Genomic DNA, 18,212 nt, shown 5'->3' with positions numbered 1-18,212 from the left:
CCTGAACAGGCAAGAGAGGATAAAGAGTGGCAAGAAGTGATATTTAGAAAAGGTAATTGCTTTATGGAACTCTCTTATCCATCTTTCACTGCTTAGGCAATCTGATTCCAGGCCAACTGAATTAGCTGCTGGAAAACACTGGTCTGAGGGTGCTAAGTCATTTATAAAGAAACAGATTTATGACTGTTCAGGCCTCAGCATTCACCTACTTCCAGAAATTGGGATCCAAGTGCAGAAAGAGGCCTACAACAGCTACTTCTCTTAGAGAAATAAGACTTTCTCAGCTGACAAGGTGGTATGGGTGATATGTCCCACAGTCTGAATTTGACATCAACCACAGTGGGTAATGTGTGAGACGAAGGTGGGGTTGGGAACGGTGGTGTGAACCTCGGATGCTGGGAAACTGCTTTCCTAAAAACAGAGACGCATGCTCAGCTCCACCTCCTCTCTCCCAAGTGAGCTGTCTCCCAAATACGGCAGAAGGAGGCGGTTTTCTGCACATCCAGCCCCACTAGGGGAGTGGCAGAGCAGCCAGAAGAAAACAACATTTCTCTTTCTTGAATTGAGGCTGCCAACGTGTGAGGCCAAGGAACTAAGACCATGAAACTAGACAGCCAAGTTAAAAGAGAAAGGACTTGAGGGAGAAAAATCCTGAGGCAAAAAGAACCTCATGAATGAGAATGGTGCATTAAATCCTCTGCCTCAAGTCAGAGAAAAGTATTTTCACATTAATTAATTGCATGCTATAGGTTCTCCCTGATTAGCTTTAAACCCTTATTTTATAAACAAGTAATCCCCTACTTGTCATCATAATCCTTTCAAATCAGGGGACTGATACACTTCTTAATTACCACAGGTCTCACATCTCTCCAACCTTAATTCATCAGCCAAGTGGTCCCCAGCAAAGATACTAGCGAAGTATAGTCAAGTGAATTTTTAAAAAATAGGTGAAGGGCTATAAGAAACACAGTCCTGTTCCCTCTTTAAGAGCCTTCCCTTAGCAGAGACAAGACAGGGTACAGGGCCACTCCGCCTTTCCCTACGCTGGCTCTAGCTCCCCAAATCCATCCTATTTTATAGTGATGATCCCAGGCCAGCAGCCTGTTCTCCTCAAAACAGCGCCCCCACCATCCCGGTCTATCTCTGGCCAAAAGCATCCTCCAGTTCCGGCTGTGCTCCCACCCATGCTCCCACCTCCAAAGCCAAAGTGGCCTCAGCTCACCATTTGACTTGCGTCCCTCCCATGGTCCCAGTCCTGCTCGGCTTCAGCAAGCCTGCTTCCCCGGGTGAAGTGGGAGGCTTCGAGTCACACCGCTCCCGAATTCGGGCATGTCTCCCCGAGGTGGGGCCCAGAGAACGACTCCGCAGGCAGGCCGACTACCAGAGCTGCTGGCACCGATCGATCACGGGAGACAGGGGGGAGGACAGAGAGGCAGGTGTCTCGGCCCGGGTGACCGGGGGCCAGGATGTTCCCGGGTCTGAGGCGCGCTGCCCTGGTGGCTCAGACACAGCCGCAGCCGGGTATGGGCGGAAGCCGCGTCCCCTTACAGGCTGCGGGTCCCCGGAGGCGCATTGTGGTCTCCGCGGCAGAGCGGCTCTGGGCATGCCTCTGGGCGCAGGCATCTCAACCCATCTCCGACCGCCAGAAACGCTCCGGCGGCTCTGGCCGCGCGGTCCAGTCGAGTCCCGGGCTGCGAGCGTGCTGGCGACCCCAGCTCCGCAGCGCCACCCCAGTCCCTCCCTGCTCCTCCCTCCGCGCCCCTCCCCAGGCTGTCACACGTAGCCGGCCAGCGCCTGCTTGGAACCAGGTGGTCAAGGTAGCCCTTAACTCTCGGCAGAGGTGGGGCCAGGCAGACTGCAGGATTCGGGACACCGGTGGGCAGTATCTCCAGACGGAGCTGTGGTCCTCGTCCTGAGACCCCCAGATCTGAAAACGTTGCCTTCTCGACCCTGAGCGCTCCGTTCGAGGCCACAGAGGTCGGGGTAGATATAAGTCAGCTCCTTCAGGGTGGGGTCTCCCCACAAAACCCATGGAACGCCCATTTTTTCCCGCCTTCCTCTCCGGCATTTCAGTGTTCTTTCTTTTTCTTTCTTTTTTTTTTTTTTACCAACTAGGGAGCAGTTTGCTTGGATACAGTGAGAGGCAGGCCTCAGGTCTTGGAAGCAACAGGCAGGCGGAGTGTCTCTCCAGGAGCTGGGGCAGGGAATTAGACACTAAGGGCTATCTTTCCAATCTTAACCTTCTCGGGGTTCTGAGTCTCATGCCGGGGTATCCTGGCCTTCGTGGTCACTGAGCCATTAGATGGATTACCCCTGGACAACAGTGGAAGGATGGGGCAGAATGTGCCCAAGTCTGCTGGGTCCCAGGGAGCTGAGGGAAAGGCAGGGTGCTGACCAAACACCGTAAGGAGGTGAGCGAGAGGTCAGTTTAGAAGACAAGTAGGTACTCTTAGAAAGAAATCTAGTCAGTCTTCCTCCCTCCCTCTCTCTCCCTCCCTCTCTCGGGCAGTCACTATCAAGATGGCACAGAAGAGCGAAAGACCTGTAGTCATGCAGGAAGCAACAGGTCTCAGTATAAAGCAAAACATCCTTTGATTCTGTACCAAGTGATAATCTAAGGGATGGGGGAACTCAAGAGTTAAACAATTTTAATCTTTAGTTTATAGTTAATAAGCTTAGTAGTTAATGCACATAAAAAGCTGTTGTTCCAGGAACTGGAATGGATGACGGAACCTACCCTGACTCCAGGAGGCCCATAAGCAATTCGACCTGTCTGCCCCAGGAGGACTGCAAGAGATCAAGATGGTATTTGAGCGATTGTCCTCCAGGAAGAGAATGTCTGCAGCCCAGGACGTAGATAAAGAATCATGGGTCTTCAAATGAAAGAATGCTAGAAAAATCACTGGACTGCAGCCTTTATCTGATTAACCTTTTTCCCTGAATTCCAAACCCCTTACCTACTTTTTCCTTGAATTCCAAACCTCTTACCTACATTTTCCTGAATTCCAAACCCCTTACCTACCCTCTTATTCTCCATATAAAAAGGATCAGCTTGAGATGAGATGTTAAGACAGTGTTTTAGGGTACATGACCCACCATCTTCTTAGATCTCTAGCCATCTGAATAAAGCGCCCATATGATTCAGTCCTTGTCTCCACTTATTGGTCTGGTTGTGACAGGCAGCATGAACACTGACTTTTCCAATTTCATAAGCAGCAAGGCAAGGAAAAAAAAAGGGTTTCTTTTGGGGTGATGAAAATGTCTTCAAAATGGATAGAGGTGATGGTTGCATTACAAACATACTAAATACCACTGAATTGTGCACTTTAAAATGATTAATGGTTAATTTTATATTATGTGAATGTTATATATAACAAAGTACATCTAGACTAAATCAACTATTGTCAAGTAAACAGTTATAACAGTGGGCGGGGGGAGCATGTCTTATTAAATGTGAAAATTAAAGAAAGTTGAGCAAGGTTACCAATATATTAAAATGCTAGAAAGAATTCCATGTGATCTCTATAATTAGGAAATGGCCCATCAAGCTAAGATAGAATTTTATGAGAAAAATAAATAGGAGGGGGAAAAACAAAGACACAATACATGTAAGACAAAAAACAATTTGGCTTAACCAGATTAATCTGGGCTGGTGTAGGCTTAACTAGACTAAACTGTGTTGAACATGATTCAGCAATGAAATGAAGTTAGTCAATAAGCTAACATGATCTGAGGACGTGTTTATAGAAGCATGATTTATATAAGCCAGGAAAGTAGTCTTTTCCTGCCGCTATACTTGCCACTGATCAGGTTTTTATGAGAGCACTGTGTCCTGTTTTGGTCTCTGCACTTGGCTCTAAGCTACATAGACAGCCTTTTAGCTGGTCACTACATCATCAGTCCACTCAAATACATACTAATCTGCCACAATTTTCAGCCCTATAAATGAAAGTTGGAAACATTCTAATGCTCTAAGACAACTCTGCTCATTTTCTCTTGCTATAAGCTTTATACAGCCACCTTAGGCACAAAAAGAGTGCGATGGAACTAGTTCTCATAAACACTGTCAGCGTATATACAAACATGAGAACCATCAGGCTGGACCATGGCAGGTCCCAGTCAGGCCCTCATTTGGACATAGCTAAGCAGAGCCAAGCACTGGAGCTCTGCACAAAGCTTCCACATGTGGGAAATTCACCAGCATCCCTCCCTACCCTCCTCTCAGCACAAACATGAGGCAGTGCTGAGGACTACCCCTTTAAAGCCAAACATAAACTAAGGGAAAGAGAAAGGGTTTAGGTACCTTTATGGCCTGTTGTGTTGCTACTTGAGGCTGAGAACCCTGAGAATCTCCACGAATTCAGCTTTGAGCTAGTGACGGTAGTGATAAATAATCAGAGGCCACAGTTACCTGGAGCAGCTGGACTCAGACGGGGACCTTTGCTGCCCTTCATACTGCTGCACCAGCGCGCGCACACTCCAGTATGGATTCTCAATCTCCTCATCCATGCTGCTGTTCCTAAAGTCAGAGGACAGCAGCAAAGGAGAAGGTGTCAGTCCTTCAAGTCAACTCAACAAGTACTGACAGACAGACACTTTGTGAGCACTATGGGAAAAAAGATAAATAAGGAACAGCCCCTGCCTTAAAGACACTAGCAAGGAAGAAAGACACAAAAACATAGTTTCACCAGTCTTTGCAACACCTCAGGGTCATGCTTAGCAAACACACAACTGCCAAAGCGCCATGACTCCAGGACAGCTTGACCTTCAGGATACATTCCAGGGACAGACTCCCTCAGATGAATTGGAGCATTGTTTCCACATTTTCCCCAGTGAATTAAACACATGGTGTCAAAGGCATATATTTAAAACTCTGAGCACCAGAGCAAAACACAACATGTAATTCCTTTACTTTCTGCTAACTGCAAATAAAGCTCTCTAACAGGAAAGGCTTCTCTCTTTTGAAGAACCCTCTACAGCCTCCACCCCATGCTTTTTGCTGCAGTGTGGGGCTGTTGAAGTGATATTTTCATCTATTGCACAATATCATTTCAGGGAAGAAATATCAAAGAGAGTCAAGTTGCCATCCTTAGATGTCTACCCTTACCTCTGTCTGTATCGAAAGACATCTCGTCCTGACCGTGACATGTCATGACACACATCAGCCAGAGCAGCCGCTGCTCCCTGGGCCACAGCAGTGGCACAATGTGGCTGGTGACTCTGCAGAGGGGCTCTGGAGTCCCGTCCTTGGTTTACTGTCCTGCTAGAGCCGGGTTTAAAATGAGCTGCCAAGGCGAGGACCAGCCTCATGATAGACTTCAGGTTTCCTTCCACAATATCTGAGGGACAGAACAGAATGAGAGGTCCTCAGAGGGAGGCAGAGAGCTGAGGATTCATCACTCAATATGTACCTGCTAGTGATGCAGGTGAGTGAGGCAGTCAGGGTGTCTGTCCTCACAAAGCTGTCTTCAACAGGGAGAGAAAATTTAAAGCAATTACAATAAAGTAATAATATGTTATGATAGGACAGTACAGGATTCTTTGGGGGCCAGAGTAGAGGCATCTTGTCTAGTCTAAAGGGCTCAGGGATTCCCAGAGGAAGTGAGTTCTAAACTGAGACATGATTGATAAATAGTGATTCATCAGATGAGGAAAGAGAAGGAAAAGAATATTCCAAGAAGAGGGAACAGCACATATGAAGGTCTAGAAGCAAGAGAAAGCATGACATACAAGAGTGGCATTGTCTGATATGGGAGCTACTAGCCACACTGAGCCCTTAAAAGGTAGCTATAGTCTGAATTGAAATGGCTGTAAGCGTAGTGCTTACTTAATGCAAACACACACAGAGAATGAAAAGTATCTCCTTAGATGTAGTACAAAAAGTAGACTTCAAAATATCTCATTAATAGTTTTTTATATTGATTACATGTTGAAATAATATTAGGGATATACTGAGTTAAATAAATTTATTATTCAAATTAGTTTCACGCATTTTTCTTTTTTAAAATGTGGCTATTAGAAAATTTACATTATACATGTGACTCTCATATTTCTGTGGCATAGCTCTGTGGTAGAGGAACTGAAAGAAGCCCAGCACAGTTAGAGCTCAGAGTGCAGCAGGAGAGGGAGAAAGATGAGGGGGATGAATCAGAGGTCAGGTCAGAAAGAGCATAAGCCATAGGAAGGACTCAGGTTTTATCCTACAGTCCCTCATAAGCGGAGGACTGCATGAGCATATGTACTCTTAGAAAGACCATTCTGGCTGCAGTGTGGAGAGCAGATGCGGGGAGGACAAAAATCAGTGCAGTGGGACTAATCAGGAAGCCATTGCACTTCTCCAGGTAAAAGACAATGCTGTCCCGAGTGGCAGTGTTCCCTCAAAATAGCTGACTTTAATGAGCCACATCCCCAAGCCCACCCCTCATGGGGACCAGATAACAGATATTATTGCATTCTAAATTTGCCCTAGAAAAAGAGAGCAATGGAGGCAAAAAAAAAAAAAAAATGTGAGATAGGTCTGGTGAAAGTTAATGTAAGGAAATGGGTAAAATTCTATTATTTTGTTTTAGTTTCATAGCCTTTTAAATATGCGAGGTTTTGAAAGGACTGACACCTTCTACCCTATCTGAATGACCCCAACATCAATAATCCAACATGAAAGGACTGCTCCCACCTGTCCCTTTTCTCACCAGAGCCACAGGTAATCAGGCCTAGAGACTGAAGCTGAAACAGAATAGATTACAATCAATCCTAGAAAAATGGCAAGAGGACTAGGGAGCCTGTGCTTTCTAAGGACACCTACACCTGTTCTTCCCTGCAGGCTGGGCTCAAAATGGACTGAAAAGTGTCCTCTTCTGACCATGTGGCTATAGGAGAGGGCATGCACAGAGGTCGCAGAGCCCCTTTCATCCTGCAGGGATGTTCTGTGATGTCAAAAAAAATGCGAGAAAATACTTTCCATCTGGAAAACTAGATGGAAAAAAAAATGTAAGCTATTATGATTTGAAATAATTCTTAGTCATGAAACCCTAGGAAGCTGAAAAACATAATCTATCCTCTTTTTGATAACTTAAGAGACATCCTAAAATTAATAGCCCAATTTTGTAATTTCTTCTCTACTTAATGTCCTACACACAATGAAGTAAACCCTTTATTAATTAAAATGAATACAGAATGTCTATCTTCCCCCAGGTTTCCAAAGTAGTCAAATTTTAATAACCACTCTGTCCCAAGTACTTTCTTTTTGGGAAAATGATGTGAGGTCACGGGCCTAATCCTACTCCTGTCTATCAGAACTCTGGGCTACACAAGTGAGCAATTACCAGCTGAAGATGAGTATACTCATCCACCAAGAACATGAAGAGGCGCTGACCTTTAGCTGAAGTCTGGTGCATACGAATCTTTTTGGAGGTAACAAACTGTAGCACCTTCTCCACATTATTCTTCATCTCCTGTTGGTTTCTAGGGCTCAGCTGTACCCCATTCAGCTTTTCTCCTGCTGTTGGAAGACAGAAAATACATGAAGTTATAGGGAGAATTATCAAGTCTCATATGGCCAAACACAAAGGAAGGAAATATTTGATGTAAAAAGTAAGATTAGATATAAATATGCAAGTGAGTTAAGCCTGGTGTTTGTAATTTGGATGGGAAATAGGAAAATGAAAGTCTTTTGGAGGATGTGCAAATTTTTAGTTCTATTCCTAGGGGTCTGTGAAGTTACTGTGTGGACATGTATTCATTCAATAAATATTCATCAAGCACCCACTGTGTGTGCCAGGTACTGTTCTGGGCACCAGAGAAACATCAGTGAACAAGGCAGACAAAGGCTCTTAAAAAAAACGACTAAAAAGATCATTAATTTTTTTAAAAGGTTCTTTCCATCAAAGAGTTTGTATCTGCACTGATGACAACTGACCAAGTTAATGAGTAAATGTTCAATATAATTTCAGGTAGTGATAAGTGCTATGAGGAAAAACAAAGAAGTGAGATTATGGCCTCTCTGATAATACATTTGGGCAGAGACTTGAATAAAGTAAGATTTGGGAAGGAAGCATTTCAGACTGAAATTAGGTACAAAGACCAAGGTAGGAATGAGCTCAGCCTATCTGAGGAACAGTAACAAGACCAGTGTGGCTGCAGTGGAGACAGGAGTTGAGTCCTAGAAGGAGGTAGAGAGGCAAGCAAGGCCAGGTCATATAAGGTTCTGTGGACCAGAGTAAAGAGCTTGATTTTTATCCTAAGTGTAATGGGCAGCCAATGGAGAGTTTGAGGCAAGAAAGTTAGATGATCTAATTTATGTTTTTAAAAGCTGACCCTGTGCAGACATAGATTATGCAGAGAGGAAACAAGGAGGTTGTTTAGAAAGAAAATGGAAATAGTCAAGGCATGAGCTAGTGATGATTTGGGCCAGAGTGGAAAAGGCTGCCAGGTGAAAAGTCAGATATTGGGTAAAATTTTAATATAGAGCAGACAGCACATGTGAAGACTGGATATGATATTTGAAGAAAAGAGAATAATTAAGGAAAACTTCTAAGTGTCCCACTTTTAAGATCTGGGTGAATGGAACTGTGATATGTTACTTAGATGAAGAAATCTGGAGGGAAAAGAGATTAGTGAAAAGAAAAATATCAAAAGTTCTGATGAAGACTTTTTAGACATTCAAGTAGAGATGCTGAATAGGGAGTTGATACTCATGTCTACAACTCAAGGAAAAGTTTAGGACTAAAGATAGATTGGAAAGAGATCACTTAGGAATAGAGAATATTCAATGGCTAAGGACTGAACCTGAGAACTTCAACAGTCAGAGGTGAGAAAGAAGGAGAAAAGCCAGCACAGCCACCAGCCAGTGAGGAAGGAGCAAAACTAAGTCCACAAGGTCCTGGAAACAAAGTAAAGAAAATCTCTGGTTGCCTTTTTGTTTTGTTGACATTTTGTTTTGTTGATTTGTTTGTTTGTTTGTTTTGCTATGCAGAAGCTTTTTAGTTTGATGTAGTCTCATTCATTTTGATGAACAGGATAAAGATGTGGTACATATATAATAGAATACTACTCATCCATAAAAAAGATGAAATACTGCCATTTGCAACAACATGGATGGATCTTGAGAGTATTATGCTAAGTGGAATAAGTCAGAAGGAAAAGGACAAAACTTGCGTAATTTCACTCCTATATGGGATATAAAACAAAAAGCAACAAATGAAACAAACTCATAGATACACACAACAGAATGGTGGTTACCAGAGAAGGAGGGGAATAGCAAAAGGATAAAGAGGGTAAAGGAGGTCAAATCCCTGGTGACACAAGGAGAAGAGACTTCAGGCAGTGGGCAGACAATAGAGTATACAGATGTCATATTATAAAGATGTATGCCTGAAACTTATATAATGCTATTATTAATCAAAGCCAACCCCCCAAAATTAAAAAAATTCTTTGACCCTGCCCTGGCCGGCATGGCTCAGTTAGTTGGAGCATCCTCCTGTAACTGAAATGTCCCAGTTCAATTCCCGGTCAGGGCAAATGACCCAGGTTGCGGGTTTGGTCCTGGTTCGGGCGCGTATAAGAGGCAATGTTTCTCTCTCACACTGATGCTTCTCTCCCTCCCTCTGTCTCCCACCTCTCTAAAACCAATGGACATGTCCTTGGGTGTGGATAAAAAAAAATTTTTTTTAATTGAGCCCTGGCATAGTGGCTCCGTGGGTTGGAGCATCATCCTGTAACCAAAAGATTGTGTGCTTGATCCCCATTCTGGGTACACACAGAGGGTAGTTGATCAATGTTTCTCTCCCACATCAATGGTTCTCTCCTTTCTCTCTCTCTCTCTCTCTCTCTCTCTCTCTCTCTCTCTCTCTCTCTCTCTCTCCTTCTTTCTCTAAGATCAATGAATATATTCTCAGGTGAGGATTTTTTTTTTAAGTGTTTGAAGGAGGAAGGAGTGATCAGTTGTGTCAAGTTCTCTTAGGTTGAACAAAATGAGGACTGAGACCTGGTCACTGGCTTTCACAAGGCAGAGGCTGTGGCTTGAGGAAAGCAGCTTTAGTCAAAGTAGGGGGATCCAAAGCCTAATGAGGGCGGGTTAAAGAATGAATGGGAAAAGGAAGTGAATTTGGTGAGTTTTTCTAGAAGGCAAAGTCACAATGGATGGCACAAAAAAAAAACACACACACACACAAAAAAAACACCTGGGTTTTGGTAAACAAGAACACATACTCATATTGCTTGTATATGCACAGAATATCTCTGGAAATAAATGCAAAAAAACATGCTAACACTGGTTACCTCCAGCAGAGGGACATAGATGGAAAAAAGGCTTTTGACTTTATATCCTTTTGTACCTTCCAGATATTTTATCTGCTTATATTTTCAAGTATAATTTATTGAATCAAGTGAACATTTAAATGTTTAGAATGAGCTTGGAATAGAAGCAGATCTAGGTTTGTACTGCTGTTCTACCACTTATAGGTGTGTGATGTTGTCAAATTCCTTAGCCTTTTCAAACCTCATACAATGAGTAAGACAGCAGTACTCATATCATACCCATGTCATACATCAATCAAAGTATGCTTAGCACAATGACTTATATATTCTAAATGCTCAATAAATGTATGTATTTTTATAGGCTTTTAAGCTCGTTTCCTGAAAATGGAGATAATATTAGCAATTTCTCAAGGATTGATGATTATGTGAAATTAAATTAAACGAGATAGAAAGTATTTAATAAATGGAAGCTGCTATTACTATTACCATTGTTATTATCATTATTAACAAATTATCTGATGAGCCTATGAGCTGTGCGAATGAGGGATGGGCTGCCTGTAGCGAACTAGGCTTCTTAATCACCTGCAAGCCCTGCATCCCTCAAGGACTCTAAGCAAGGTCAGCTGACTAACATAACAATCAGTACCTCCTATGTACCAGGCACTTTGGAAAGGAGTTATGGAACCAGAAAAAAAAAGTTACACTGTATCTGCTCTTAAAGAGCTCAGTGTACACAGGAAAGACAGGTAAACAATTACCATTTGGTGAAAGGAAATAAAATAATAACAGAGCTATGTACAAATGCTATTGAAATAAGGTTATGGTACCATCTGATAAGAATGACCAGCAACTCCAGGATTTCAAAAGGACAAGCTCTTTCATAAAGCATTTTGGCAGTGAGTATCTTAGCGGAGGTCTTTTGACTGCTACTATTTCCTTCTCTAGCCTTGGTTCAGACATCAATTTTCCGGACAAGCTATTCCTGAACCCCTAAAACTGGGTTGGGTAACTCCCCCCCATGTGGTACTACTGTCTGTACATATTCCATCAGTCTACTAAGTATATTAATGGAAATAACTTACCTTTCCAGTCTTTACAACTAAATTGGAGAGCTGTTGAGAGCTTAGACTGTGCTCATCATCATATTCCCAAAGCATAATATAGTACCTGGCACATAGTATTTATTGACTGATAAAGAAATGAATTAACCTTGGGAGAGTATTCCAAGTCTTCTCTATTTCCATTTCCCCATGTTTTAAAGAAGAAGCAATGTATTCTGAAAGGCATATGAAGGATAAAGAAGCTCATGCTCTGGTTTACGTTAGCACCACAGTCCAGGGCCAACTGACCAACAATCTCGATGAGATATGCCAGGATCACCCCATCCCGAAGATCCTGCCGCAGGTCCTGCACAGGCTTCACCGCTGGCCTCTTCTTTAGCTGTGCGTTCACCCAAGCCACATATGCCTGCAGTTGTTGCTGGAAAAGGAAAGGTGGAAATAAGGGAAAGGTCGTCTGTTATTCTTCACCTCCACTCTGCACCATTGGAGACTGAGCTATGGTGGGCAATCTATATCCAGTGAGAGGAGGAGGCTCTAAGGAAAGAAGAAAGATTGTCATACATATATCATGTTCTAAAATTCTCTAGTTTTATGCTAGTCTCTAAGGATGAGCTCACCTCTGACTGGGATGGCAGTGTACACACAGATAAGCAGGCAAGTGTTTCAATGGCTGTTACTCCTGCTTTCCTTGAGTTTTGCTCTGTTGACCAGGGATGAGGACCGGGCGCAGAACCACAGTCAGTTTTTCAGTGTAATCTCTGCTGCCAGCAACCCATTGCACTTCCTCGGAACAACCACCCATGTCCCATATGTACAGTGGACTGTGATATTCATAAGAACTGATCTTGGGGAATCAGGAATAAACAGTAAAACAAGCTCAGAACTGCTTCTCCCATAGCTGCTTTCTTCACTATGAGACTTAACTGAAATCATCTTATACTCAAACTAAGATTTATTCTCCTGAGCCCATATTCCTGCGATTACTACAAAGTTAGTTTTAATCCATGCTTTATACTATCAGAAAGGATCTAGTCACCTAAATTCTTTAAAAAGAAGGAAAAAGAAAGGCTATGGTAAGCAGTGTTCCTGAAGACTGGGGAAAGCTTGGGGGGTGGGTGTGTGGACACTTTCATTTATTTTCAGACAAAGCTAGGGCCCAGTATCCTCAGAAGCCTGTTAGGCCCAGGCAGGAACATATAACTTATCCCAACTCTCAGACAACCTTACATGTTCCATTTGTTCCTTATATAGAGCTTATTATGTGGGTGTTTATTTTGATTATTTGGTCTAAAGATGGGCACTAAATATTAAAATAGCACATGAACGATGTCCTAATATAGGCAGCAGCTCTGTCTGATTTCTGTAGAAGACCAAGACCCTGGACCTAAAAATTAAGTTCAAGGGCTAACAGTATTAAATTATAATTTGGTTCAAGTACAGTTGATTTCTAAACCCCAAGTACTTCCTTAATAAAATGATGTTAGAAATTACTCACTGGCTGTTTCCTGAGCTTAAATTAAATCTTCATTACTTTTTCTACGTTGATTTTTTGGAAATAAAGTTCTTCAGAAGACAGTCGTCGGCAGCCGTCCGTCTCGAGAGACGATGGTGTAGCTTCTTAAGAGTCTATCTGCACCGCCGAGAATGGCTGTGCAGTCCGACTCGGGAGTGACACGCTATCTGTCTCCTCCCGTGTTGAATCGACATCTTGCATGAAGCTACAGAGCCTGGGCAGGGTGATATGGAGGGTCTGCTCTTGCCCATGCAGCAGAACCCCCCCTCTCTTCGCAGCTGAAGGATCCAAGGGAAAGACGGAGTCAATACAGCTTGGCTTCAGGTGCGCCGCAGGAGTTGCCGGTGTTGACTACAACGTCAAACCGCCTTAGGGACTCCGGCTCCGGATTTTCTGTCGGGGTTTACTCCCTTAGCCTTTCCCCTGAAGAGGTATGCCGCAAGGCAGCGGAGGTTTTTTGGAGTCAGAGTTTTCCTTCTCTGATGTGCCCTGACTGGAAGATCGAACCAGCGACACTTAGCTCGCAGGCCGACGCTCAATCCACTGAGCCAAACCAGCCAGTCAGAAGACAGTACCAAGGCAATAATCTATCAGCTACTGACAAACTATAGGAAATGCAGTGATCAGCAGGAGATGGGGGAAGGAATCTAATATTTATTGAGTACCTACCATGAACTAAACACTATTCTTGGTGTTTTATACATGTTTTAATGGGCTAATGAATATACCCACATCGGGGCTGCTACAGAATTGATGCTTACTAAATGTCATTATTTTCATCATTATTATCATCTAATTCAATTCTCACAAAAGCATTAAAGCATCAGTATCATCTGCAGTCTATGGATGAGGTTCAGAGAGGTTATATAACTTCTTCAATGTCCCCATAGCCAGGACGTAGTAGACCTGTTATTGAAACCCACTAAATGTGATCTAAGCATTTAACAAGGGCCTCTTGCTATCCAACTCATTCCCTAGAATAGAGGTGGCTCTACCTTCTGCCTAACATGGGTCAGACTTTCGTCACAGATCTGCTCCCACTGCACAGCCAATGCACTGTGTGAGGCAGACTGGATCAAGGGCACCTCCTCCATACTAAATCACTCTGCCCTGGGGAAAGGAGTTAAGACCAGAAAAGGCACTAAGGGTAACAGCTGGGATCTGATTACCTGACATGTACAAAACTAACTAATCTCTCTGTAGCAAATATCACCCTCAAGACACTTTCCACACATTCCTGCTTAAAATCCTTCTCTGGATCCTCATTATCCTCAAGATAAAAACCAATCTCCTTAGCTGCATTTAAGTCTGTCATGGGCTAGCCCTTGCCTCTTCCCCAACTCCATTCACTACTCTCCTGTATGCCCCCACCCCGTGCTTCAGCTCATCCAAACCATGTTCAGTGCCCCAAGGCCACCATGCCTTCCAGCCACTTCGCCTCTCCCTGCCTGCCATTGCCTTTTAAGTATCAAGTCAAGTAGCACCTTTTCCAGAAAGCCTTCCCTGACCCTCCCAGATATCTCAGACTCAGATCTCCTTGAGAGCTCCTGTGTAACACAATCAGTTCAACAATAATTTCAGCACAGGCACTGTACTAAGTTAATAGGGCTAAAAAGAGCCTTATGTCTCCAAGAAGCTTGCAGGAAAAAAAAAAGGAAGAGAGGAAAAGGAGGAGAAGCTCACAAGCTGTTAGAAAGACAAGTGTTATATGATGGGTGCGTAGGGTGCCGAGAGTATTAGCACAACCCGAAGCCTACAATCCAGGGATGTTTTCTAAAAGAGTAAAGCAGGCAAGGAGGCCAGTGAGCCCAAAAGAGCTCAGGTATGAACTATGATCTATGCAGGGAGTCACAATAGTTCAGAATTATTAGACTAAGAAAACTAACAGGTGCTCAACAAATATTTGAGTTACTGAATCACTTGTTACATTCAATCAGGTCAAGACTTAAAATGACTGCAAGTTAACATGTGGGGGACAGACAAGAACAAGTGTTTTTCATTAGGCCAAGATAATTTCTACTTAAGTAATCATAGCCTTCTTTTGGCTGCTGAATAGAAGTAGCCTGTGATGCAGAAGTGGATAGAGGCTCCTAACAATACCTTTCATATATGCACATTAATCAGAGCTCTGATCTTCCAACAAAAGACAATTCTACATCATAAATGATAATAACAGTCACCACTTTTCTGAACATCATTCTGTGTGAAGAGCTATACTAAGTCCTTTAAAGACATTTTCTCTAATGTTAATCTGCCAGGGAGATTTTATTCCATCTCTGCTGCTAACTGAAAACTGATACTCAAAAAAGGTGCAATAACTCATTCAGGATCACCCAGATAGTAAACTATAAATACAAGATCCACTTTAATTCTCAAGTCAATGCTCCTTCCATTCAACCACACTACTGCCTAAATAACTGCATCCCTGAGGTTTAAACAACATTACTTGGACTCTCAGGATGGAAAGCACCTTCCTCTAAATCACTTCCTCCACTACATCCAATACTTGAATCCCTTGTGTAATGCTCTGCACTAAGTAGCTATCTACTACTCAAGTATGGTCCCCAGACCTACAGCATTAGTATTACCTAGAAGCCTGTTAGAAATGCAGACTCTAAGGCTCCATCCACCCCAGGTCTTCATAATGAATCAGAACCTGTATTTTTTATAAAGATCTGCTGGTGATTCACATGCACATTCAAGTTTGAGAAGTTTGACCCAGTCCACTCTTCCCAGACCTGGCTGCACGGCAAGATCACAAGGGAAGCCTTTCCAAAATACAGATGTGGAGACCTTACTCCAAATCCACCAAATTCTCTCAGAGGGTAGAACTCAGAAAGCTTTCTATTCCCAAGTTCCCCATATAATTCTTATAGAACTAATGAGTCTTCTAGCTAAATAGTCGAAGTCCCTTAACCAAAGGAATTCAATACAATACTCTAGGTATAAAAGGACACATGTAGCCCTGACTGGTGTGGCTCGGTTGATTGAGTGTCGTCCTGCAAAGTGAATAGTTGCTGGTTCGATTCCCAGTTAGGGAACATGCCTGGGTTGTAGGCCAGTCCCCCACTGGGGTGTGTGTGAGAGACAACCGATTGATGTATCTCTCACACATCAATGTTTCTCTCCTCTTTCTCCCTCCCTTGCCCTCTCTCTAAAAGTAAATAAATAAAATTGTTTAAAAAAATCTTAAAAAAAAATAAAAGGAGACATGCAGATTCCTTATTCAAGGTATTTATCATTCTTTTCTTCCATTCTTCTTCCTTTCCTTCCTTCCTTGGCCATCAGAACACACTGTTGACACACTTTAGGGGGCTATTCAAAATCCCTAAATATAATTTTTTGTTAACTATTCATTTTGAAATAATTTCAGACTTACATAAAAGTGGCAAGAATGGCACAAAGAGTTCCCTTACACACCTTCGCCCAATATTTACATCTTACATAACTAAGTAAATTACATAACAGCAAATTAACCCTGACACAATACCATTAACTAATCTACAGATATTATTCAAATTTCACCATTTGTCCCACTTATGTCCTTTTCTGGTCCAGTATCCAATCCAAGACCTCACACTGCATTTAGATGTCATGTCTCTTTAGTCTCCCTCAATCTTTGTCCTTCATGATCTTGACAATTTTGACAAATATTGGCCCTCTTATTTTGTACAATGTCCCTCATTTGGGTTTGTCTGAAGTTTCCTAATGATTAAAATCAGGCTATGGATTTTTGGCAAGAATACCACAGAAGTCATGCTGTGCTCTTCTCAGTGCATTATATCAAAAGGCACATGATGCCGATACATCTTATTATTGATGAAGTTAAGTGTGATCTCTTGGTTAAGGTAGTGTCCGCCAGGTTTCTCTACTGTAAAGTTGGCACTTTCTACTTGTAATTAATAAGTATATTGTCGGAAAATGCTCTGAGACTATAAAAATATCCTTTTAGTCATTATCACTTTCCTGTCCATTTGAAATTTAACATACATTGATTTTTCTTTCCTGAAACAATTATTATGGTGTTTCTCAAATAATGATTTTTCTAATCATCACTCCTTCTACAGTTATTAATTGGAATTTGTAATAGGAGGAAGAGCTCTCGCCTTTTCCCCCACTTATTTATTTATGTCAGTATAAGCTCATGGATATTTATTTTATTGTTATTTATTATATTAATCCAGCACTATCATTATTTTGTTGCTCTAATTGTTCAGATATGGCCATTGGGACAAATGTTGAGTCCTGTATCCTTTTCATATGTTCCAGTCATTTTTTAAAACTGTGGTAAAAAACACATAATGAAATTTACCATCTTAACTGTTCTTAAGTGTACAGTTCAATAATGTTAAGTATATTAATATTGTTGTGCAAAGAATCTACAGATCTTTTTAATATTGCAAAACTGAAACTCTATACCCATTAAACGACATCTCCACATTTTCCCCCTCCTCTCAGCCCCTGGCAAACACAATTTTCATTTCGGTTTCTATGAATTTGATTACTTAGATAACTCAGATAATCAGAATCAGACAGTATTTGTCTTTTTGTGACAGGCTTACTTCATTTCGCATAATGTCCTCAAGGTTCATCCATGGTATAGTTATGACAAGATTTCCTTCATTTTTAAGACTGATTAATACTCAATTGTATTTTTAATACCATATTTTGTTTATCAATTCATTTGTTGATGGTCATTTGGGTTGCTTCCATCTCTTACCTATAATGAAAAATGTTGCTAAAAACATGGGTGTACAAATGTCTCTTTAAGATCCTGCTTTCAATCCCTTTGGATATACAGACCCAGAAGTAGGGTTACTGGATCATATGGCCTGACCATTTTTTGAGCACTTCCTTACTTTCTGGCATCATAAGATATTCCAGATTCCTCATCTTGTACTGCCCCACCTCTAAAATCAGCTACTTCTCAAAAGAACTCTGGTTCTTTTTTTTTGGAGAATAATTTTGAGAAACCAAATGTGGGCATGAGGTGTGCACATCGCTACTGGGTAACATTCTTGGCCTTCTCAGTAGTAGTGTAGAAAATATGTGTATGTATGTATACACACATATCTTGATCTATTTATCGTGACAGACAGAAAGACACACCATGAATTATACCATAAATTATACTTATCCCTCTTCTACTCCAGCACCACAGAAGGTTCATTCTTTCCTTTCCCTTTTCCTTTTTTAGTAACTGCTTTCTCTCACAGCAAAAAGCCTATCATTATCCACAGTATAGTTACTAATATTTGCTCAGTCCTATAAAACACAGAAAATACTGTCAGACTTGCTAGTTCATATCCTGAGGAAAAAAATTTACTACCCATAATATAATATTTATATATAGTACTTTTTGTCTTTAGCCTTACAGTACATAG

At 42.0% G+C, this 18,212-nt stretch overlaps 1 protein-coding gene across 7 annotated transcripts in view; it reads right to left on the bottom strand.

The window, feature by feature from the left end:
• DIXDC1 (DIX domain containing 1) overlaps positions 1-18,212 on the bottom strand; it is a 73,566-nt gene that overhangs the window by 20,215 nt on the left and 35,139 nt on the right. For 6 of the 7 annotated variants that reach the window (XM_090265919.1, XM_090265920.1, XM_090265921.1 and 3 more), the window contains 4 exons: positions 11,604-11,733; positions 7,373-7,498; positions 5,108-5,339; positions 4,412-4,519 (listed from right to left, as the gene is read on the bottom strand). In XM_090265919.1, the coding sequence (XP_090122045.1) occupies positions 4,412-4,519; positions 5,108-5,339; positions 7,373-7,498; positions 11,604-11,733 (596 nt within the window). Of the gene's footprint in view, positions 1-1,222; positions 1,713-4,411; positions 4,520-5,107; positions 5,340-7,372; positions 7,499-11,603; positions 11,734-18,212 lie in introns of those variants that run through there. The other variant, XM_090265925.1, reaches the window with a different exon arrangement.

Source organism: Furipterus horrens, unplaced genomic scaffold (assembly GCF_987537825.1).
Source record: "Furipterus horrens unplaced genomic scaffold, mFurHor1.1.pri manual_scaffold_2, whole genome shotgun sequence".
Classification (NCBI taxonomy): Eukaryota; Metazoa; Chordata; class Mammalia; order Chiroptera; family Furipteridae; genus Furipterus; species Furipterus horrens.
This window is presented reverse-complemented; position numbering and strand designations above follow the sequence as displayed.